The sequence below is a fragment of the Salvelinus namaycush genome, chromosome 38 (assembly GCF_016432855.1).
Source record: "Salvelinus namaycush isolate Seneca chromosome 38, SaNama_1.0, whole genome shotgun sequence".
Taxonomy (NCBI): Eukaryota; Metazoa; Chordata; class Actinopteri; order Salmoniformes; family Salmonidae; genus Salvelinus; species Salvelinus namaycush.
This window is the reverse complement of record NC_052344.1, coordinates 11334820-11359744: the sequence shown is the minus strand read 5'-3', so window position 1 is coordinate 11359744 and position 24925 is coordinate 11334820. Positions and strand designations below refer to the sequence as shown.

General features: G+C 43.3%; 1 protein-coding gene across 3 annotated transcripts; it reads left to right on the top strand.

The window, feature by feature from the left end:
* Positions 1–23556, top strand: ttll12 (tubulin tyrosine ligase-like family, member 12). 3 transcript variants are annotated; one of them, XM_038978378.1, is made up of 14 exons: positions 2–224; positions 2115–2272; positions 2635–2833; positions 2926–3085; positions 10232–10365; positions 10889–10965; positions 11050–11166; positions 11832–12026; positions 12125–12236; positions 14498–14649; positions 17880–17961; positions 18183–18251; positions 21213–21351; positions 23000–23556. In XM_038978378.1, exons 1-14 carry the CDS (start codon positions 72–74, stop codon positions 23149–23151), a joined length of 1899 nt encoding a protein of 632 aa, XP_038834306.1. In that variant the 5' UTR covers positions 2–71; the 3' UTR covers positions 23152–23556. The 3 variants fall into 3 exon arrangements, with proteins under 3 accessions (XP_038834307.1, XP_038834308.1, XP_038834306.1); XM_038978379.1 differs by lacking the exon at positions 18183–18251 and having other exon boundaries at positions 1–224; XM_038978380.1 differs by lacking the exon at positions 21213–21351 and having other exon boundaries at positions 1–224; positions 23000–23128.
* The last annotated feature ends 1369 nt before the right edge of the window (positions 23557–24925 follow it).

Sequence of the window (24925 nt, the reverse complement as noted above, 5' to 3'; positions counted from 1 at the left end):
CAGTGTGCTCCGGAACTACCCGGTAGTTCGGTACACGTTCTTATTATGTACCTCACGCGTACCGTTTAAAGATGGAGCAGCCTAACACGGAATCTAACACAAACGTTATGAATGGCGAGGAGGAACATTTCAATACCTTCCTGTCTTTGCACTCCGCTGCACTACAGTCCTCAAGAATCCCTTCGCTGTATTGGAAGAGCTTGTACTACAAACTTATCAACGAGGTCGGTAGCGTAATGGCTGAAGCTAGATATAGCCCTTGATCATGACTCAGTTCAATTACATTACACGTAACGTTAAGTCTTTGAACGAAGGGGAGATATTTGTTAAGATCCTTGACGCTTGAACATTAACATGCAAAGCTTGAGGTACGGTTTTGCAAACATAAGGACCTTTGAAATCAGTGAGAAATAATTGTCAAAAGGTTAGGTTAAATTGATATACACCTTGATGGCCGTGTAGGAACAGTAACCCCTACGTCTACATTATTTTTTTTACCGCGCGTTAATTTACGGAAGACAAAAGGCGACCACCTGTGGTAATTAGCTATCAAGCATAACACCTATACTATTTATACAAAAGTATGTGGACACCCCTTCAAATTAGTGGATTCGGCTGTTTCAGCCACACCAGTTGCTGACAGGTGTATAAAATCGAACACACAGCCATGCAATCTCCATAGACAAACATCGGTAGTAGAATGGCCTCACTGAAGCACTCAGTGACTTTCAATATGGCACCGTCATAGGATGCCACATTTCCAACAACTCATTCAAATTTCTGCCCTGCCCAGTAAACCTGTAAACAGTAAACCCAGTTACCCCAGTAAACTGTAAATGCTGTTCTCTGTGTTTGGCGGATGCCAGGAAAACGCTACCTTCCCGAATGCATAGTGCCAACTGTGGGGTTTGGTGGAGGAGGAATAATGGTCTGGTGCTGTTTTTCATGGTTTGGACTAGGCCCCTTAGTTTCAGTGAAGGGAAATCTCAATGCTACAGCCATCAATGACTTTCTAGACGATTCTGTGCTTCCAACTTTTTTGGAGCAAGACCTTTCCTGTTTCAGCATGACAATGCCCCCGTGCACAAAGGGTGGTCCATACAGAAATGGTTTGTGGAGATTGCTGTGGAAGAACTTGCCTGGCCTGCACAGAGCCCTGACCTCAACCCCATCGAACACCTTTGGGATGAATTGAAATGCCAACTGCGAGCCAGGCCTGATCGCCCAACATCAACTTAATGCCCATGGTTTTGAAATGAGATATGCGATGAGCAGGCGGCCACTCTTGTAGTGTATGTGTAAACGTAACTCAGGAAGTGTAGTTTCGTATGGATCCATGGTTATATGGATCTGAGCGAAACTGCTACAGTAAGTGTTTTTTTAAATTATTTTATTTTAAGGATTCTTTCTCGCTGATGAAAGATAAGGGCCATATATTTCAAAGCCATACCGAAAGTGATCATTATTGATGTTTCTAAAAGATGTATATATTAAAATCAAAATCCTTGATGACAGGACAGGTGGCGCTGTATTGAACCCACTGCACAGCCATCTTGATACTTGATATGTTTTGGAAGCTATAGAAATGCACTTATTAAGATTTACATTAGTTTATTCTATTACAGGCACCTTAATGTACACTTTTAGTTTATATTATGTGAGCTAAACATAATCATAAACCCCACCACCTCTACTGGACCTAGGCTAGTTAATATTAGTTCTGGCTCAGTATCAGATCCAATGCCTGTCTGAATGGGCTCCCGAGTGGCGCAGTGGACTAAGGCACTGCATCTCAGTGCAGGAGGCGTCACTGCAGTCCCTGGTTTGAATCCAGACTGCATCACATCCGGCCGTGATTAGGAGTCCCATAGGGCGGCGCACAATTGGCCCTGCGTCACCCGGGTTTGGCCGGGGTAGGCAGTCATTGTAAATAAGAATTTGATCTTAAATGACTTGCCTAGTTAAATAAAGGTAAATTTAAAAAATGTATGCTGTTTAAGTTGTTTTTAATGCAATTTCAAGGTTAACATTCTGTGCACGCTGTTGTATGTTCAATTGGGATTTATGGTTATCTGGCTAGCCTATCTAAATCTGCCCTTGCTCTTCGGATCTAGGTGTACGATGCAGGAGAAGTGTTTGGCGTCATGCGGGTAGAAAAGGACGATGAAGGAGATGACGATGAAGAGAGAAAGAAGGCTTATCCTAGTGTAGAGTTTACGTGTAAAGTGGTTGTGACCAGGGGGACTGGCATGCAAGCCTCAGACCCCACCAGGTGAGGGCGCTGTAGTCATAATAAATAACCACCTGTTTACCATCTCATGCAAGTCACCAGTGCATGTCACCTACCACCTCACTTTTTCATAGATATGTAGTTGATTATTTTCTCAAGGTCAAGAGCACAGTGTTTTTATGAGTAGGTGTTAAACTACAGATAGTATTGTATAAAGTGGGTACACTTATTTTCTTTTGCTTTGGTGGGCCTACCCATTTTTTTTTTTTTTACACATCCCAGCATTTCACCTTCATCTACATCTCTTCTATTCTGAGTCTGTCCTGCCTCCTAATCACTTCCTCTTCCATCTCCCTATCCTGTATCTCTTTTACCTCATATCCTCTAATTCCTCCATCCTCCAGTATCTTCCTGGTTGACCATGCATGGACGTACCGTGTGGAGAGCTCTAGGCAGCAGCTGGAGCAGATCCCCGGCCTCCTGCCCAGGATGGCTTCCCTCATGGGGGTGGACTTCCACGGAGAGGCCCCTGACCCAGACGTTGTGGAGCTGGTGCTGGAACAAATGTGGAAGTACAACCAGACCTACCAGCTGGCCCAGGGGGTATGAGCACATACTCTCTCTCTTTCACGCACACTATTTCTATATCTCGCTCTCTAACAACCCCCCCCCCTCTCTCTCCTGTGTGTGTCCAGTCAGCAGAGGAAAAAGTGCCAGTCTGGTACATCATGGATGAGTTTGGCTCCCAGGTGCAGCACTCTGACCAGCCTAGCTGTTGCATGGCACCCTTCTTCTACACACAGGGCCAGCTGGCCTACACTGTGCTCTGGCCTCTCGCAGACCTGCAGGAGGGAGGTATAGACACTCATGGGCGTGTGCATATACACACACATTTGCAGTGTAGGGTTCTGAGTCTTGATGAATCCCGAGAACAAAATGACAAAAACACTTCAATTCAAGGTTTTATAAATGACGAGCCGTGACGAGTTGTACACATGCAGCATACAAACTTCAACACACATTTGTCACAAACACCAGTTGATATACATTTGAGAGAGGGAAGTTTCCTCAGCCTGTAGAATCCATGCAATACTAATCATAATATATCTCAATGACGGAAGGGAACTACTGAACAAAAATATAAACGCAACATGCAAGGATTTCATAGATTTTACTAAGTTACAGTTCATATAAGGAAATCAATCAATTTAAATAATTTCATTTGGGCCTAATCTATTTATTTCACATGACTGGGAATACAGATATGCATCTGTTGGTCACAAACGTTGAAAAAGTAGGGGCGTGGATCAGAAAACCAGTCGGTGTCTGATGTGACCACAATTTGCCTCATGCAGCGCAACACATCTCCTTCGCATAGTTGATCAGGCTGTTGATTGTGGCCTGTGGAATGTTCTCCCACTCCTCTTCAATGGCTGTGCGAAGTTGCTGGATATTGGTGGGAACTGGAACACTCTGTCGATCCATAGCATCCCAAACATGCTCAATGGGTGACATAAAAATAACATGGTTTGAAACAGGGTATAACATGGCTATATATAGGGAGTACCAGTACCGAGTCAATGTGCACAGGTATGAGGTAATTGAGCTAGCGATGTACTGTACATATATAGGTAGGAGTAAAGTGGCTAGGCAACAGAATAGATAACTGTGCCAGCAGTGTGTGTGTTTCCAGTATTCATGTTATGTGTATGTTGTGATGTTAGTGTGTTGTGCCTTCAGAAAGTATTCACACCCCTTGACTTTTTCCATGTTTTGTTGTTACATCCTGAACATTAAAGTTCTTAAATTGAGATTGAGTCTCAGGCATACACACAATACCTCATAATTTCCAGGTGGAATTATGTTTTTAGTTTTATTTTTTACAATAAAATGAAAAGCAGAGATGTCTTTTCAATAAGTATTCAGTCCCTTTGTTATGGCAAGCCTAAATAAGTTCAGGAGTACAAAATTGCTTAACAAGTCACACAGTAAGTTGCATGGACTCACTCGGTGTGCAAAGCATTACAGCAGTTGAGCATGGAGAAGTTATTAATCACACTTCGGATGGTGTATCAATACACCCAGTCACTACAAATATGCATGTGTCCTTCCTAACTGATTTGCTGGAGAGGAAAGAAACTGCTCAGGGTTGTCACCATATGGCCAATGGTGACTTTAAAACTTTGTTTAATGGCTGTGATAGGAGAATTGAGGATGGATCAACAGCATTGTAGTTACTCCACATTACTAACCTAAATGACAGAGTGAAAAGAAGGAAGTCTGTACAGAATACAAATATTACAAAACATGCATGCTGTTTGCAAGGCACAACAGTAATACTGCAAAAAATGTCCTGAATACAAAGTGTTGTGTTTGGGGCAAATCAAATACAACACGTTACTGAGTACCACTCTACATATTTTCAGGCATAGTGGTGGCTGCATCATGTTATGGCTATGCTTGTAATCGTTAAAGACAGGGGAGTTTTTTTGGATAAATAAATGGAATGGAATAGAGCTAAGCACATGCAAAATCCTATAGGGAAATGTGGTTGTCTGCTTTCCACCAGACACTGGTAGATGTATTTACCTTTCAGCAGGACAATAATCTAAAACACAAGGCCAAATATATGCTGGAGTTGCTTACCAAGAAGACTATCTTCCTGAGTGGCATTGTTACAGTTTTGACTTGAACATCTATGGCAAGACTTGAAGATGGCTGTCTAGCAATGATCAACAACCAACTTGACAGAGCTTTAATCATTTAAAGAATAATGTAGAAATATTGTACAATCCAGGTCTGCGAGACTTACCCATCAAGACTCACAGCTGTAATCGCTGCCAAAGGTGATTTCTAACATGTATTGACTCAGGGTTGAATACTTATCTAATATTTTTTACTAATGTTAAAATCTTTGTAATAACTAAATGTGTAAAGGTAAAGGGGTGTGAATACTTTCTGAAGGCATTGTACAGTCGTGGCCAAAAGTTTTGAAAATGACCAATATTAATTTTCACAAAGTCTGCTGCTTCAGTGTCTTTTAGATATTTCTGTCAGATGTTACTATGGAATACTGAAGTATAATTACATGCATTTCATAAGTGTCAAAGGCTTTAATTGACAATTACATGAAGTTGATGCAAAGAGTCAATATTTGCCGTGTTGACCCTTCTTTTTCAAGACCTCTGCAGTCCGCCCTGGCATGCTGTCAATTAACTTCTGGGCCACATCCTGACTGATGGCAGCCCATTCTTGCATAATCAATGCTTGGAGTTTGTCAGAATTTGTGGGGTTTTGTTTGTCCACCTGCCTCTGGTCTGGGGAGTTTCCTGGCCATGGACGCAAAATATCGATGTTTTGTTCCCCGAGCCACTTAGTTATCACTTTTGCCTTATGGCAAGGTGCTCCATCATGCTGGAAAAGGCATTGTTCGTCACCAAACTGTTCCTGGATGGTTGGGAGAAGTTGCTCTCGGAGGATGTGTTGGTACCATTCTTTATTCATGGCTGTGTTCTTAGGCAAAATTGTGAGTGAGCCCACTCCCTTGGCTGAGAAGCAACCCCACACATGAATGGTCTCAGGATGCTTTACTGTTTGCATGACACAGGACTGATGGTAGCACTCACCTTGTCTTCTCCGGACAAGCTTTTTTCCAGATGCCCCAAACAATCGGAAAGGGGATTCATCAGAGAAAATGACTTTACCCCAGTCCTCAGCAGTCCAATCCCTGTACCTTTTGCAGAATATCAGTCTATCTCTGATGTTTTCCTGGAGAGAAGTGGCTTCTTTGCTGCCCTTCTTGACACCAGGCCATCCTCCAAGTCTTCGCCTCACTGTGCGTGCAGATGCACTCACCTGCCTGCTGCCATTCCTGAGCAAGCTCTGTACTGGTGGTACCCCAATTCCTCAGCTGAATCAATTTTAGGAGACGGTCCTGGCGCTTGCTGGACTTTCTTGGGTGGCCTGAAGCCGCCTTCACATCAATTGAACCGCTCTCCTTGAAGTTCTTGATGATCCGATAAATGGTTGATTTAGGTGCAAACTTACTGGTAGCAATATCCTTGCCTGTGAAGCCCTTTTTGTGCAAAGCAATGATGACGGCACGTGTTTCCTTCCAGGTAACCATGGCTGACAGAGGAAGAACAATGATTCCAAGCACCACCCTCCTTTTGGAGCTTCCAGTCTGTTATTCGAACTCAATCAGCATGACAGAGTGATATCCAGCCTTGTCCCTGTCAACACTCACGCCTGTGTTAACGAGAGAATCACTGACATGATGTCAGCTGGTCCTTTTGTGGCAGGGCTGAAATGCAGTGTAAATGTTTTTTGGGGATTCAGTTAATTTGCATGGCAAAGAGGGACTTTGCAATTAATTGCAATTCATCTGATCACTCTTCATAACATTCTGAATATGCAAATTGCCATCATACAAACTGAGGCAGCAGACTTTGTGAAAATTAATGTTTGTCATTCTCAAAACATGGCCACAACTGTATAGTCCACACCTGGTGTTATGTCCTAGGTCATTCAAGTCTATTGGAGGTACGCCAGATGTTCTTGTCGAGCCAAGGGGGCCTTGTACAATGTAATCAGCTTGTAAACCTTCAAGAGAGCAGTGTTATATTGTATGGTTCACACTACAGGGTTTAAACATACTATTTGGCCATAGTAATGGTGTCTAATGACCCAGAGCACATATAGAGAGCACTAGTTTTGCTGGCTCCTGAAATAAATAATTGACACATGGTTTGGAAAATTCTCAATAGTACCGGTACAGAGTCAATGTGCAGGGGTGCCGGTGACACGGTAATATGTACATGTAGGTAGCGTTATTATAAAGTGAATATGCATAGCTAATAAGAGTAGCAGCATAGGGGGGGGGGGGATATGCAGATAGTCTGGGTAGCCATTTGATCAGCTGTTCAGGGGTCTTATGGCTTGGGGGTGGAAGCTGTTTAGAAGCCTCTTGGACCTAAACTTGGTGCTCCGTTACCACTTGCTGTCTGGTAGCAGAGAGAACAGTCTATAACTAGGGTGGCTGGAGTCCTTGACAATTTTTAGGGGCTTCCTCTGACACCGCCTGGTATACTGTTCCTAGGCCGTTATTGAAAATAAGAATTTGTTCTTAACTGACTTGCCTAGTTAAATAAAGGTAATAAAAATAGAGGTCCTGGATGGCAGGAAGCTTGGCCCCGGTGATGTACTGGGCCGTACGCACTACCCTCTGTAGTGCCTTGCGGTCGGAGGTCGAGCAGTTGCCATACCAGGCAGTGATGCAACTCGTCAGGATGAGGAACTGAGGACCCATGCCAAATCTTTTCAGTCTCCTGAGGGGAAATGGGTTTTGTCGTGCCCTCTTCACGACTGTCTTTGTCTGCTTGGACCACGTTAGTTGGTTGGTGATGTGGACACCAAGGAACTTGAAGCTCTCAACTTGCTCCACTACAGCCCCGTCGAAGAGAATGGGGGTGTGCTCGGTCCTCCTTTTCCTGTAGTCCACAATCATCTCCTTTGTCTTGATCACGTTGAGGGAGAGGTTGTTGTCCTTGCACCACACGGTCAGATCTCTGACCACCTCCCTGTAGGCTCTCTCATCGTTGTCGGTGATCAGGCCTACCACTGTTGTGTCATCAGCAAACTTAATGATGGTGTTGGAGTTGTGCCTGGCTGTGCAGTCATGAGTGAACAGGGAGTACAGGAGGGGACTGAGCACGCACACCTGTGGGGCCCCCGTGTTGAGGATCAGCGTGGAGGATTTGTTGTTACCTACCTTTACCACCTGGGGGCGGCCCGTCAGGAAGTCTAGGATCTAGTTGCAGAGGGAGGTGTTTAGTCCCAGGGTCCTTAGCTTAGTGATAAGCTTTGAGGGCACTATGGTGTTGAACGCTGAGCTGTAGTCAATGAATAGCATTCTCATAAGTGTTCCTTTTGTCCAGGTGGGAAAGGGCAGTGTGGAGACTGCATCATCTGTGGATCTGTTGGTGTGGAATGAAAATTGGAGTGGGTTTCTGGGATAATGGTGTTGATGTGAACCATGACCAGCCTTTCAAAGCACTTCATGGCTACAGACGTGAGCGCTACGTGTCGGTAATCATTTAGGCAGGTTAGCTTAGTGTTCTTGGGCACAGGAACTATGGTGGACTGCTTGAAACATGTTGGTATTACAGCATCAGACAGGGAGAGGTTGAAAATGTCAGTGAAGACACTTGCCAGTTGGTCTGCGCATGCTCATAGTACATGTCCTGGTTATCCGTCTGGCCCAGTGGCCTTGTGAATGCTGACCTGTTTTAAGGTCTTACTCCCATCGGCTGCAGAGCGCGTGATCACACAGTCATCCGAAACTGCTGATGCTCTCATGCATGTTTCGGTGTTAATTCTTCGAAGCGAGCATAGAAGTTATTTAGCTTGTCTGGTAGGCTCATGTCACTGGGCAGCTCTCGGCTGTGTTTCTCTTTGTAGTCTAACAGTTTGCACGCCCTGCCACATCCGACGAGTGTCGGAGTCGGGGTAGTACGATTCAATCTTAGTCCTTTATTGACGGTTTGATGGTTCGTCTGAGGGCGTTGCGGGATTTCTTATAAGCTTCCGGGTTAGAGTACCGCTCCTTGAAAGCGGCAGCTCTACCCTTTAGCTCAGTGCAGATGTTGCCTGTAATCCATGGCATCTGGTTGGGGTATGTATATACAGTCACTGTGGGGACGACGTCCTCGATGCACTTATTGATAAAGTCAGTGGCTGATGTGGTAAACTCCTCAATGCCATCAAAAGAATCCCGGAACATATTCCAGTCTGAGCTAGCAAAACCGTCCTGTAGCTTAGCATCTGCTTCATCTGACCACTTTTTTATTGATCTTGTCACTGCTGCTTCCTGCTTTAATTTTTACTTATAAGCAGGAGTCAGGGGGATAGAATTATGGTCAGATTTACCAAATGGGGGGTGAGGGAGAGCTTTGTACAGGTCTGTGTGTGGAATAAAGGTGGTCTAGAATTGTTTTCCCTCTGGTTGCACATTTAACATGCTGATAGAAATGAGGTAAAACAGATTTAAGTTTTCCTGCATAAAAGTCCCCGGCCACCAGGAGCACCGCCTCTGGATGAGCGTTTTCCTGTTTGCTTATGGCGGAACAAAGCTCATTGAGTGCGGTTTTAGTGCCAGTCTTGGTCTGTGGTGGTATGTAGACAGCTACGAAAAATACAGATAAACTCTCTAGGTAGATAGTGTGGTCTACAGCTTATCACAATACCTACATTAAGTTTCTGAACTAATGTTTACCACTGTTCGTTTTTACTTATTTAGAACCTAACGGACAACTAGTCAAAGCTCCAAACCAAGTTTATTCACCCGCTGGTTCAAACAGCTGAAAAAGACAGTCATGTTTACACAAGTACACATATTGGGTGAAGTCAACTCATTGCACATCTAGACAGCCAATACATCTGTTGCTAGGCAGGAACTTAAGTAATGTGTGTAATGAAACAGTTCCTTCTCCTTTCATCTGACCTGACCTCAGCCCACATTCTTCACTAATTCACCCTTATCAGTGACCACAACAAAGTTATTCCCTTTTCCCTTAGTAACTTTCCAGGCACATGGCTCTTCTCCAACCTCCATTGACTCCACCATATACATTCTTCATACATATACCTGTATGAAGAATGTATACTTCTAGTGTAGCAAGTATTTCAAACTAGGACCCAACAACACACACACACCATTGGGGGAGGTGCTTTAGCTGTGGTACGGTACGACTCCAGGCTTCTTACTGGTGTTGAATATATGGAGATGCCATTGAAGTGGGCCATCAGTGACAAAAAGCTTTCCCTCCTCCCCCAGGCCTGTATTCACACTTACATGCCTTCAAAACCTGGCCAAAAATGGTCCACGTAATCTATAGGCTAGGTGTTGTGAACCGGTCTCTTTCTCTCGTGCGTTTTCCCCCCATGTCCCCATAACCCTTTTTTTCCCCCAGTGTGTCTCTCTTAACTAAGTTTCTCTTCCAGAGGAAGTGACACGGGACTATGCTTATGGCGAGAGCAACCCTCTGGTGAGGAGATGTCGCTTGTTGCCATGGATACCAGCTGACTTGGAAGGGGTCAGCACCCTGACCCCTGAACCCTCTGATCTCTACTATGAGGTAGGGAGACCGGAAACATGTTTCTAGTGTCAATACAGTCAGCCAATGAATGACTCACTCAATGTCTTGAAGTTCATAAGTGAAAAGTCTACACATGAAACCTGCAGAGGTCAAATGAATGAAATGTTTAACTAGTTAAATACGTCCTCTAGTGAATTGTTATGTAATTAAAAAAAATAAAAAAATAAAAAAGATCCTGTTGAAAAGCGATATCCCAAGTATAAGTACAGTAATGTACACACACTAAAGGGTAAAAAAAAAATAGTTTTTAACAAAGGTGTTTTTTTAGACAACTGCAAACCTGCAGTTGTAGGGCATTCAATGAGTTGATCTGATGGAAATCTGTTGCTTGAGGAGCAATAGAGAACAAATAAGTAAAGGCCCACCCCCCCACTTGTGCCATGTCATGACTTACCTGGACCAGTTATTGAGATGTGCCTTTTGTTAAATGGAGTGAAAAGCAGACTGGCGTGCCATTTTAAACTGCCAACACCTCTTTCTCCCCCTGCCTTTCTCTCCTCAGACCATTTCACAGGAGAACAAGGAGATTCTTCCTCTGGACATTCGGCCCCATACTGTCCCCAAAGACAAAGTGCTCAAGTCAGTCCAAGTCCATTTTGATTTCATTACCGAGATGTGACACACAATCATGCTCACACACCTCTTTGCGTGCATGCCTTGCAGGGTGTTCACAGAGATGGGACAAGTTCTAAACAATCTCCATCACCCACGGTTCACGTTCACAGAGACTGAAGAGGAGGCTGATATTCTTTGGACCTTCTCCCACATCAGAGACTACAGGTGAACAAACCCACACTCTTTCAACGTGTACCCAAAACACTATTCCATCATTTAATCACACTGACGCCCGATGAGAATCTACCCATCATATCAAGCCATGTCAAACTCCCAAAACTGCTACTGTTCTCTTCTACAACTAATGTGGGGTTTTCACTCGGTGGGCTTTTTGGTGTGCTCTCTGGGTATGTTGCTTTTGGCTGTCACCGCAGTGTCGTCTTAGTAAGATCAGGACTCACTTTAAGACAACCCATATCTTATGTCAACCACAGACATCACAGATGCACATGTAACGCTGGTGGCCTTCCAAGTGTGAGCACCTTAGTAAGAGGTGTTAGGTGACATGTAAATGATGAGATGCTTCAAATTCTAGTTATTTTATAGTGCATTGGGACAGAGATGGCTGCTCTCTGTGTCAATGACACGCACCACAGGCACTTTAACCAAAGCCTCCAAGCTGTTTGGGTGGTGAGATAAGTCTCCAGGGCTCTGGCCTCAATCTTAACGGTCTTTAGGACACCACTAATGAGAGTACAAGTGATTTATTGATAACTTACTCATCTAGGATCTCTCAATTCTAGCCTTGATGGGAAAAATGCCTAACTAATATAATAATCCTAATCTGACTCTCTCTCCCTCAAACACGGAGTCTGTCCGTCTCTCTACAGGAAGTTAAGCGAGGAGCGTCCTCACGTTATGACTAATCAGTTTCCCTGTGAGACGGTTGTCACAGTGAAGGACTGCCTCTCCGCCGTGTCGCGGAGGGCCCGGGGAGGCCAGGGGGCCGAGTGGCTGCCAGAGACATTCAACCTGCAGACTGAGCTGCCTCAGTTTGTCAGACATTACCAACAAAGACAAGGGAGGTGAGCTCAGATAATCAGATGTCTCCCTTCATATAGGACATAACTTACTACCGTGATACGTTTTCATCAACGTCATTGTGGGTGTGTGTCTGCTCCAGGGGAGAAGACAATCATTGGATCTGTAAGCCTTGGAACCTGGCTCGGGGGCTGGACACACACATCACCAACAACCTAGACTACATCATCAGACAGAGAGAGAGCACACCCAAGGTAACACACACACACCACCAACAATCTAGACTACATCATCAGACAGAGAGAGAGCACGCACAAGGTAACACACACACCACCAACAATCTAGACTACATCATCAGACAGAGAGCACGCACAAGGTAACACACACACCACCAACAATCTAGACTACATCATCAGACAGAGAGAGAGCACGCACAAGGTAACACACACCATGGTCATGTGGAAGAACAATTATGGAAAAGCATGCTAATTTAACCCCCTGCAGTTGTATCTATTTACATCAGACTTAAATATTAACACCAGTCTTCTCTGTCTTAGGCCTCGAGTTTTGTGTTATATCTTAAACCCCTCTGAGACCCGGTCCAGATGGCCTCATGATCAAAGCCGTTAAGCCCTCACTACCCCACTATCACCAACAGAGAGCCCAGAGGGGTCTCCGGGCCAACAAAAGGCAAATTGAGGCCATATTAGCGTACCATTCACACATGCTTGTAACCCTTAGCACCTAGTGCAGCCAAACAACCCAGTTCTTAATGATTACAAGCATAGCCATAACATGATGCAGCCACCGCTGTGCTCGGAAATATAGAGTAATAGAAATATCACTTTGTATTCAGGACAATTTTTTCCGGTATTCCTTTTTTTTTTTTTTTTTTTTAACCTTTATTTAACTAGGCAAGTCAGTTAAACTAATTCTTATTTTCAATAACGGCCTACCGGGGAACAGTGGGTTAACTGCCTTGTTCAGGGGCAGAATGACAGATTTTTACCTTGTCAGTGTCACGAGAATTTCTAGTTCCAATGATATTAACTCAAAACTCACTATATACTTTGACCAATTCCCCGGGGGTTGTAAGGCCCCGGTTAATAGAAGAATTTGACAAAGTCCCAGAAGTCTGCAAAAGGCAAGTTCTTTATTCAGAGAGCTCTGAAAATCATACAAGCACATAGCCTTTTATACCTCACATTTGGTCATACCATATACCATACCCCTTATAAATGCCCCTCTTCTTTAACACTGTCAATGCTATTTACAAGTCTTCTCCAACACATACATTGCTTATCATATCCTGCAACATGTTACATCATCTACTGCAAGCCTAACTGTTTCTCCCCTTTCTGGGTGGGGAGACCTCCTTCCTATTATCAGTTTCACAGTGGTCACAAGCTGTCTGTCACTATTTCCTATGCACACACTGTCTCGCCTACATTGCTAAATAGTAAAGTCTTAACTTGTCCTTTGCACACACATGAGAGAATTCTAGTCTTATGATTCTGATACATTTCACTCAATTATACAGTGACCGGGTGGAATACTCTAGTCATTACCTTAAACATATAATTTCCTTATCAGTCAGCTCGGGGATTCGATCTTGCAACCTTTTTGTTACTAGTCCAACGCTCTAACCACTAGGCTACTTTAGTGCCTTGTTGCAAACAGGATTCATGTTTTGGAATATTTTTATTCTGTACATGCTTGCTTTTCATTGTGTCAATTAGGTTAGTATTGTGGAGTAACTACAATGTTGATCCATCCTCAATTATCCTATCACAGCCACTAAACTCTAACTGTTTTCAAGTCACCGTTGGTGAACCGTGGCTTTAGACACTGGTATGTGGAGGAGATGAATGACATACTATGTTGTTTAATTAGACATACTATGCAATTTTTGTACTTGTCCATTGTTATATGCTGGTATTTTTTGCTGGTAACCTGTCTTGTTTGACTTAGTAATAAATCTGAGCGTACAGATTTATGTGCCGTTTAAGTGTGACTGCGGTTTGTGACCTCTGTTTACGATCGGCAGGATTTTAGCTATGTGGGAATTACAGAGAATGGTGGCGATATCAGCTATCTTGATCTGCACAGATGAGCTAAATTACTTTTTACAATTCTGTTCCCCGGGCCCCGTTTCTGCACATCTGCTAACTGTCACACGGATAAGAGGATGTACTTTCTGTAAAAGGAGAGAGAACTCTGTTCGTTGGGATTTTCAACTCTGAGCTATTTGAGTGATTGTCGAATTGTTCCATTTTTGCTAAAATCATCTCGTCTCTTCTTTTAGTTAGAATTTCCACCACAGGTGTTAGCCAAAGGCAAACCTCGGAGAGAACCATAATGCCTATACACATCCAGTCAAAACATCACATTATGAAGTGAACACAGCAATTAGATGTTGCCTTTTTAAATGAAGTTGTGTGTTGACTAGCCTATTTGTTGGTGTGTGTATTTACGCCTACGTGTGTGTGTGTGTGTGTGTGTGTGTGTCTCCCAGGTGGTGTGTAAGTACCTGGAGGATCCAGTGCTGTTTGAGAGGGAGGAGGTGGGGATGGTGAAGTTTGATATTCGCTACGTGCTGCTGCTGCGCTCCGTTCAGCCTCTACGCCTCTACTCCTACAACGTGTTCTGGCTGCGCTTCGCCAACAGGTTAGACTTCCCATCAACTGCTGCAAGAAGTGGCGCTTCCTTGCGACACTCGTTTGTCCAAGTTTGTCATGCTGGCGTTCACCACAAAATGCTGGTCTATACTGGGTTTCTTTCTTTCCAGTAGGAAACCAATAAATCACTTTTTATTTATCACATGCGACAAATACAACTGGTGTCGACTTTACAGTGAAATGCTCGTTTACGAACCTTTCCCAACGATGCGGAGTAAAAGAATATAAAATATGCACACAAATGGAGCTACATACAGGGAGTACCAGTACCAGATCAATGGTACTGACTAGACATCAGGATAGATAATAATGAGGTAGATATGTACATGAAGGCAGGGTAAAGTGACTAGGCATCAGGATAGATAATAATAAGGTATTTGAGGTAGATATGTACATGAAGGCAGGGTAAAGTGACTAGTCATCAGGATAGATAATAATAAGGTATTTGAGGTAGATATGTACATGAAGGCAGGGTAAAGTGACTAGACATCAGGATAGATAATGAGGTATTTGAGGTAGATATGTACATGAAGGCAGGGTAAAGTGACTAGACATCAGGATAGATAATAATAAGGTATTTGAGGTAGATATGTACATGAAGGCAGGGTAAAGTGACTAGGCATCAGGATAGATAATAATAAGGTATTTGAGGTAGATATGTACATGAAGGCAGGGTAAAGTGACTAGGCATCAGGATAGATAATAATAAGGTATTTGAGGTAGATATGTACATGAAGGCAGGGTAAAGTGACTAGGCATCAGGATAGATAATAATAAGAGGAAAATAAAGAAAAGAGTTGCTGCAGCAATGAGTGAGTGTGTGTGTGGGGGATTTGTGTGGGAGTGACTGTGTGGTGTCAGTGCACATATTTTCTCGTACTGTTTGCCGGACGGTAGCAGAGTGAACACTCAATGGCTTGGGTGGCAGGAGTCTTTGGCAATTACACCGCCTGATATAGAGGTTCTGGATGGCAGGAAGCTTGGCTCCAGTGATGTACTGGGCTGTCCACACCACCCTTTGTAGTGCTTTGTGGTCAAGGGCGGTGCAATTGCCATACCAAGTGGTGATCCAGCCAGTCAAGATGCTCTCGATTGTGCAGCTGTATAACTTTTTGAGGATCCATGACAAATCTTTTCAGTCTCCTGAGGGAGAATAGGTTTTGTCGTGCCCGCTTCACGACTGTCATGGTGTGCTTTGACCATGTTAGTTTGTTGCCTACCCTCACCACCTGGGGCCGACCCGTCAGGAAGTCCTGGATCCAGTTGCAGAGGGAAGAATTCAGTCCCAGGGTCCCTAGCTTGGAGGACTATGTTGAATGCTGAGATGTAGTCTATAAACAGCATTCTCACATTATTTCCAATCTTGTCCAGGTGGATCTGTTGGGGCGGTATTGGAATGGGTCTGGGATGATCGTGTTGATGTTTGTCATGACCAGCCTTTTCAAGGCACATCATAATTACAGATCTGAGTGCTACAGGAAAATAGTCATTTAAGCAGGTTACCTTGGGAACAAGGACAATGGTGAGCAGCTTGAAACCTGTTGGTATTACAGACTGGGGCAAGGAAAGATTGATAATGTCTGAGACACCTGCCAGCTGGTCTGGGCATGCTTTGAGAATGCACCCTGGTATTCCGTCTGATTGTTAACCTGTTTAAACATTTTGCTCACATCGGCCACAAAGAGCGAGATCACATAGTCATCTGGAAAAGCAGGGGCTTTCACGCAAGGCACAGTGTTATATTCTTCTAAGCAAGCATAAAAGGCATTTAGCTCGTTTGGGAGTTCTGCATTGCTGGGCAGCTCATGGCTGGGTTAACTTTTGTAATCTGTTATAGTCTGCAAGCCCTGCCACTTGTGGAAAATTGTCCTCAAGTTTCCTTCAAAAAAGCAAAGCACCTCCGAGTTTGTGGAATCAAGATAGACTTTATTACAAAAGCGATAGAGCCGAGCTGGTCTGCAGAGCAACTGATTTTCCAGTCTCGGAACATTTCTTTTATACAGTTTCATCCTTGCATCATATTCATAGCCATTCCCTCTTGTGTAAATGATCTATACCCCTTGGCTTCTCGCCACCATTATCTTTGTCTCCTTCCATTATGTTTACGCCCATCTTAATCTACTCCCCTTGTTGGTCCGTGTTTAGATTATATTGGTGGCGTAACCTTGACAATATCTGATTACCCCTCTTCCTGGCCTTAGTTTCCAAGCATCAATTATATTGGTGGCGAAACCACAGTGTTAATGAAAAAATTGTTCTGACACACACTCCTAATGTGGGTGTGTCCACTGGTGCCCATATAGTTGGTCACTGACAGATCTAATGGCCTCTTGGGATTAAGCAATGACTTTCAACCTAGTAACCCTTCCTCTAGTCCAGTGACCATGACACATACATACATTATAATGGACTCTTTGGACTAAGTAATGAATTTCAGTAACCTTTCCTCTACATGTGGTAAAACCCTCTAAGATGCATACAGTGAAGCTTATAAAAACATAACACATATACTGGAATTTTCTCCAATAACGCCTTCCTTCTATATTGTCCTTTTGCATGTTTGATGTCTCGTCGGCGGTCATAGTGGGATTTCTTGTATGCGTCTGTGTACTGTTAATTGTCAGCGTTAGCTCTAGCCTTAAGCATGTTGCCTGTAATCCAAGGTTTTTGGTTTGAATACGTTCTTAGTCACTGTGGGGATGACATCATCTATGCACTTGACTGTTGTGGTTAACCCCTCAATGTTATCAGATGAATCCCGGAGCATGTCTGTACTAGCAAAAATTGTGGCCTCGCATCTGCTTCATCCGACCGCTTCCGTGTTGATCTGGTACTTCCTGTTTTTTAGCTAGAATGTTTAAGAAGTTAAACCAGCTGCCTTGCTAACCACAACTTCCCCTTTTATCAACATGCTCCACTCACAAGACTGCATATAAAGCCTCCGTTTGTCGCTCATCTTCTAGAATGTGTGAGGACTTGGGGGGGGGGGGGGGGGGGGTGAGGCTCATAAGATTTAAGCGAGGGCAGAATTTGAATGTCAAATGCTGCAACCCATGAATGCCACCTATGATGTGTTGACTTCCAGAATATGACTGCTGATCTAGGATCTGTTTTGCCTTATAGAAGAGGAACCTGATCTGAGATCAGCACTGCTATTCTGAGACGCTTTGTGAATACAGGCCTGGGGCTTTATGCTGGTCTCATCTCTGTTCTACACAGGCCTTTCTCTCTGGACCACTTTGATGACTACCAGAAGCACTTCACTGTCATGAACTATGCAGAGGGGGTCCAGCTCAAACAGGTAATGATGACAAAGCAAACCCCTGCATTGATCAAAAGCAGTCGAAGCCAACCGACTGAAAAGGACAAACGCATCCACACACACACTCAGAAACGTAAACAAACACTTGTCAAAGACAACACGTGCACACAAGGCAGCAACACAAAAACATATACACACAGCTACAACAAACACACACCACCTGAATTCATTCCCTAAATCTGATACTCTGTGTGCCCCAGGTTCACTACGATGAATTCATACCTATGTTTGAAAAGCAGTATCCTCAGTATCCATGGAAAGAGGTTGAGGTAAACACACACTTTTAATCTTTCACGCGTCTGTCTGTATGTGTGAGTTAAGACGGGTGGACACTACGTGACTTTGAACATCCTAACATCGCTGAGCCTCACATTAAACGACCGTCTTTCCTGTATTTTTGTTGGGGTGTTACCAACGTAGTGGTGCGCACACTAAACGATGTGGCACAGAACGGGGGTCACACTACAATATTCTTCACTTGGTGGTGAGGATTGTCGATACCACGCTGTCTCGCAAAAACAATGTGATTTAATGTCGCTACAACGAGCTGTGGCTCAAAGCAGCATCATAAACGTTTTCAGTCAGACATTCAGTTGAAATATCTAGGCAACATTTTGAATTGAGTAACATTGCTTGTGAACTTCAGAGCTGTAACAATCGGACACTTTATGTGTTATGTAAAGAGGGAAAACTGTAAAGAGAGCTCTGTGATAAGAAAGTCGGTTCTTCCATGGAATTGCTCGGCTCTGTTACTTTGTAATGAAGTCTAACTGAATTTACAAGTTCCGGTATTGGGGCAAATATTTGAGTCAATATTTCCACAACACCTTAAAACAGTCACCTCTATATGGATAATAACTCCCCTTGACCTTTCGCCACCGCTATCTTCCAGTCTCAGTTCTTGCTTGTTAACGCCCACATCTGCTACGGTCTAGATTATAATGGTGGCGGGGCCCTGGTTAATATACAAAAAATACTACTTGTTTCCAGTATTAGTTCTGTATTTTCTGCTGACATTCTATTTCTACATTTCTGGTTATCAGCTCCATATACCTTTCCTGCTGACACTCAGTTTCTACATGTCTTGTGATGAATTCTATGTCTTTTCTGCTGACATTGTTTTTACTGTAGTCCAATGCTTAACTCTTTATCTAGCTCTGTCCATTTACCTGAGCTCAGCAGATATTCAGCTCACATATGTTTTATCCCTTATACATGTGTTTGTCTCAATACTTCAAAGTGGTCAGTCCGGATACTGGAAATGTAATCATTGTCAAGAGTTTTACTCCTACAAAGGCAAATACAAACGCATACTAGTAGTAGTCATGGCTCCTGCCTCAGTCTACACATTCCTGGGGAATGTGAAACGACATCATCTCACTGGCGTCTTCTCTGGTGAGCTCTCATTGGCTATTGCTGAACATCGTTCTCAAAAATTGTCACACTACAAGAGCATTGCAGATTTTGTGCAGATAAAATCAAAAATGTTTGAAAATATCAGGTCGTCTGAGACTGCTCAAAGACTAGATTGGTAACCCTCACATTGCGTCTTTGACCCGCTCACATTAAATGAGCGTTGGTGACGGCCGCACACCCCGAGTAGGCAACAACATTGGCATATTTTCTCCGTTCTCAAAAATGTGTCTAGAACTGATAAATTGTGTAGCATACACTCGGCTTTACTCTGTAGCTCTGTTACATAATCAGTGTTGAGATTAGTTAGTTGGGGAAATAATATATTTCTGTATGGAGGAGTGGGCCAAAATCCCTGCTGCAGTGTGTGCAAACCTGGTCAACAACTACAGGAAACGCATGATCTCTGTAATTGCAAACAAAGGTTTCTGTACCAAATATTAAGTTCTGCTTTTCTGATGTATCAAATACTTATGTCATGCAATAAAATGCAAATTAATTACTTAAAAATCATACAATGTGATTTTCTGGATTTTTGTTTTAGATTCCGTCTCTCACAGTTGAAGTGTACCTATGATAAAAATTACAGACCTCTACATGCTTTGTAAGTAGGAAAACGTGCAAAATCGGCAGTGTATCAAATACTTGTTCTCCCCACTGTATGTCTTCTGGTGCCTATAAATGATTAACTAATGTGTATGTCCAATGGCCTTCACAAGACCAGGCATGACCCAGAGTGGTTAGGCCTGTGCTGATCCAGCATTGCATATTCACATGGATTCTGCTTACTACTCTAAGATGCATAACACATGTACTGGAAAATCCCCAATATCTTCCAGCAAATTGTGTGCTTTTTCAAGGACGTCTGTTTGGAGAAGTGTATTCCCTGTGACCTAAAGACCCCAGCGGTGTCATTTATCAATCATGCGTGAGCACAAATCTATGTGTAAACCATGCATGGGATTTCCACGCAAAGTGATAATATCAATATGAATGTTTGCTTGAGTGTGTGAATGTATACACAGCCATGCGTATGCACAGTGCCAAGTGGTGGAATAAGGGAACTGCTTGTCAAGCGTAGTAGAATGGGGAAAATATATGTTGAAATAGCGAGTGTAATAATTAAATCGATCTCAGAAGCAATCAATGGCAAAGATTGGAGGTGCGCAATCTATACATTTCTATGGACAGCAGATGTCATGACATTTCTCCAAACAGCCTTTCTCCGCTCGCTAGAGAACTAAATGAGGAAACGAGTTGAGATCGGATCATGGAAACACTCCCGGTACAGAGATGATTCTGAAAGTAACATACGTGTTGTTTGACAAAGTAACTCATATTACCCAATTTGAGAAAATTATTTTACTCCGTTAATCACAAAAGTAATCTAACACCTTTATCTAACACCTGCCCCCAATCACCCCTTACCCAAAACAATTGTAAATATTGGACTAAAAATTGTGCCTTCCTGTATTATACTTATGCTAAAATGTTTGTTCTATTCTACTGCCATTTACTTTGTTCGTACTCTTATTATTTGTTATTGTTGTATTGTCAAGAAGGAACCTGCAAGTAAGCATTTAGTTGGACGGTGTAGACAATGTCTATCCTGTACAAACGACTAATAAAACTGGAAACTTTAATGCATTACCCCCGACACTGTAGGTAATACAGTTGTGTTACTGTTCTCTCTCTACTCCCATCCTTTCTCTTTCTCTCTGTCCTTATCTTCACCTCTCATCCTTCTCTGTCTACCTCCTCCTCTTTCTCTCTACCCCCTTCTCACACTTCACCCCTCCCCTCTCTCCTCTTCTCAGAGAGAGGCGTTCAAGGCATTTGCAGAGCTCTTCCAGGCAGCCTCGTCCCGGCCGGCCCCCTACGGTTTCTGTGCCTACCCCTCCTCCCGGGCCATCTACGCTGTAGACCTTATGCTCAAGTGGGGCACTGGGGACAGAGGTGAGGCCTGGCTGTATTAATGTGTACTTATCATGTGTATGTTTCTGTACTTCTACGTGTGAGAGCACTACATACCTCACTGAGTTCCTCACACATTCATAAGATGGGCTAACTGTGTACACTGGGAACAGGAGGACAGCTAGTCTGGCCTTGAACTGGCTACAGTCTCAAACAATAGATAGGCTAACTGTTATTGTCCACGTTCTTATTGATAATCTCCCACTGAGTGGCAATGATCCCACGCATGGTTTACACACAGATTTGTGCTTTCGCGTGATTGATAAATGAGGCCTTGTAAGTAAGCATTGTGATGAATGGTACTGTGATGGATGGTACCACCGTTGTAAGGAAAGGAGGGGGAGCAGCAGAGGACCAGCAGCAGCTGCATAAAACATTTTTGTGTAAAGTAACACATGCATTGGCGTACGGTTGTTACTCTGTATTCGTTGGGTCCCTACATTTACAGACCTAAAACTGTATGGCTACTGGGGCTTGTTGGGAATAATAAATTTTTTTCAAGCTGTGGAAAATGCTGGATAAAAAGATAAAGTGAACACGTTTTAGTGTTTTAAAAGGTTTAATAGACACATGTTCCTCGAAGGTCTGTACCTATCTACTGAAGGACAAACCACTCATCTTATCTCTGTTCGCTCTCCAAGTGCCTAGGCCCTGGTCAAAACATCTCCAACCTCTGGATCAGAGTAAACTATCATTTGAATGTGCCTATAGCTGAGTTACAGCTATCGGCCTCAGGAAGGTCACCTAGGATACCAAGTTCTGCTTTATGGTGTCGAGGTCACCCAGATGCTACAACTTAATTTAGTGGGCATGAATAATTTAGGACCCAACCAGTTAGGAGGGTGAGAGTGTAGTTAGTTGTCTTCTGTTATTTAAACTGTGGTCCTGTGTGGCTCAGTTGGTAGAGCATGGCGCTTGGAATGCCAAGGGTCATGGGTTCGACCTCCGCTGGGGCCACCCATAGGTAAAAGGTATGCACACATGACTCCCGAGTGGTCCAGCGGTCTAAGGCACTGCATCTCAGTGCAAGAGGCGTCACTACAGACCCTGGTTCGATTCCAGCCAATATCACAATCGGCCGTGATTGGGGGTCCCATAGTGCGGCGCACAATTGGCCCAGCGTTGTCCGGGAAGGCCGTCATTGTAAATAAGAATTTGTTCTTATTTGACTTGCCTAGTTAAATAAAATGACTAAGTCGCTTTGGATAAAAGTATCTGCTAAATAGCATATATTACTCACTCAGATCTGTCAGAGGTAGATTGGATGGTTTAACAGTTGATTAGTGATGTATAACACATACTGATTCCGACAGAGGTTTAGTTTCACACCTCAGCGTGTAGGAAAACTGCTATGTATCTTAGTGGGAGTTTCCCGTAGTGATAGTTTCCACCCAGGAGGATGAGTACAATGGCACTGTTAATCTATATATCAATAGTTATACCATTGTGGAGTATTACCAGTGTAGACCATTGTATACTAAATCACATTTCTCACACTTAATTTGTATTTCTTCATAAACCTCATATTTTAGTTGTATAATATAAGTTACATTGAAATGTAATCCATTATTAACCCCTGCTAATAATATCCAGTGTATGATCTAACCCTCTTGATCTGTACCTGGATCAGGTGAACGTGTGATGAAGCCTCAGATCCTGGAGGTGAACTTCAGTCCAGACTGCGCCCGGGCCTGCCTCCATCACCCTGATTTCTACGACCACATGTTCCAAACACTCTTCCTGGATCAGGCCGATCAGTGCCCTGTCACTCAGGTCTCATGATGAGCGCTAACCCCTGACCTTGAACCCATATTACACAGTTGAAAAGGTCCATTTGGACAATTTGTTTTTCTAGTAGTAATTGATAATGAGTAATGCTCTGGACCAGAGGTGCCAAATACATTTTGCCCCGTGGGCTGCATTCGGTCACTACTGAGGTCCAGAGGATCGGCTGCATTCGGTCACTACTGGGGTCCAGAGGATCGGCTGCATTCGGTCACTACTGAGGTCCAGAGGATCGGCTGCATTCGGTCACTACTTAGGTCCAGAGGATCGGCTGCATTCGGTCACTACTGAGGTCCAGAGGATCGGCTGCATTCGGTCACTACTGAGGTCCAGAGGATTGCTCTTCAAATGTATTACATTTCCTCTTCATCAAAATTAGCAAATAAATTGTTTTTAAATCACTTCTGGAGTTTTCTATGCTCCCTGACTGTAGTCAGACTGTCTGGCTTTTGTGGAGCGATGGGTAACGATGCTTCGTGGGTGACTGTTGTTGATGTGTGCAGAGGGTCCCTGGTTCGCGCCCGGGTCGGGGCGAGGGGACGGACTAAAGTTAAACTGTTACACAGGGAAGACCTTTTTCTGGACAGACACATCCATTTTTAGCTTATATAGGCAAGGAACATCGGGTTTAAATCAGTATTCTCTTTTCTGCTGGGTTTTCTTGGCAAACTTAACTATTATATATTGCCACGTTTCATACTACCTTTTCTCAAATCCAGATTTGTCTGGATCTAGTTCAACTTGGATAATAGCATTAAAGCACAAGGTACAGTTGTCTAACACAATTGTCATTAAGCTTAACGTTTTCCTTCTGTGAGCATTTCTCATTCTATGACAACGTTCTCCGGACTCCACATGTTTTCGGGCAATGAATGAAATTTCACCATTGAATATGCTTTCTAAATAGCTGCAGATCTATAGTAATTTCTTCCATATCACTAAGCATTAGTTCAGTAATAAATCAGATGTTTCGTTTTGAGCTTGATCAACGGTCAATTTATAGCAGGAATAAAAAAAAGTATAAATTATTGCAAAAACCTAAAACCGCAGAGAAATTATAACGTTTTTCTGTAGATTAATTTGTCTTGTTGTAATATTGGTTTTGTTTTTTGTCATTTGCTTCAATAAAATAGAGAATAGTGCCAATCAGTTGCGAAGGAGCGAAGAAAACTCTGGGGGCGTGGAACTTGAATCTACTAGTACCAGCCACGCGCGCTGACCGCATATACATTTCAAGAAGTTCTAACAGAGAGGAAGGAGTGTTTTTGCCAATAATGCACTATAACGTTGGATGCTGATAAACCACACAGAAGAAGAAGAGTGCGAGTTGTTGATTGCTAGCTCTCGGTTGGGGATATCCATGTTTTCAGCTGATCTGCCGTATGTGAAAGAGAGAGGAGCGGGGCAGACTTTCTGTAAGTATGCAAGGAAAATCCAATGGTTGACATGAAAAACAATGCTTTCTATGTTGAACAGTGTTATATTTGTGCAAAAAAAGCAGCAGATTTACGTATGGGTATTCATTCCCCAGGAGATATCCAAGCAAACGCATGGGTAACCGTTTCAAGGTGTTTGCGTGTCACTTTGTAACACATTTTAGCGGCAATCATTACTAAGCTCTTCAACGCACAAAACACATTATGGGCGCTCGTTATTTCTCAAAATTTGTATGGAAACCAAGAGAGAAAGTCATCGCTATTTGCGTTTCATGACGATTGAGCTCAGTCAGCACTAGTGGGTAACTTGAGTCAATTCGATAACAGCAGTGATT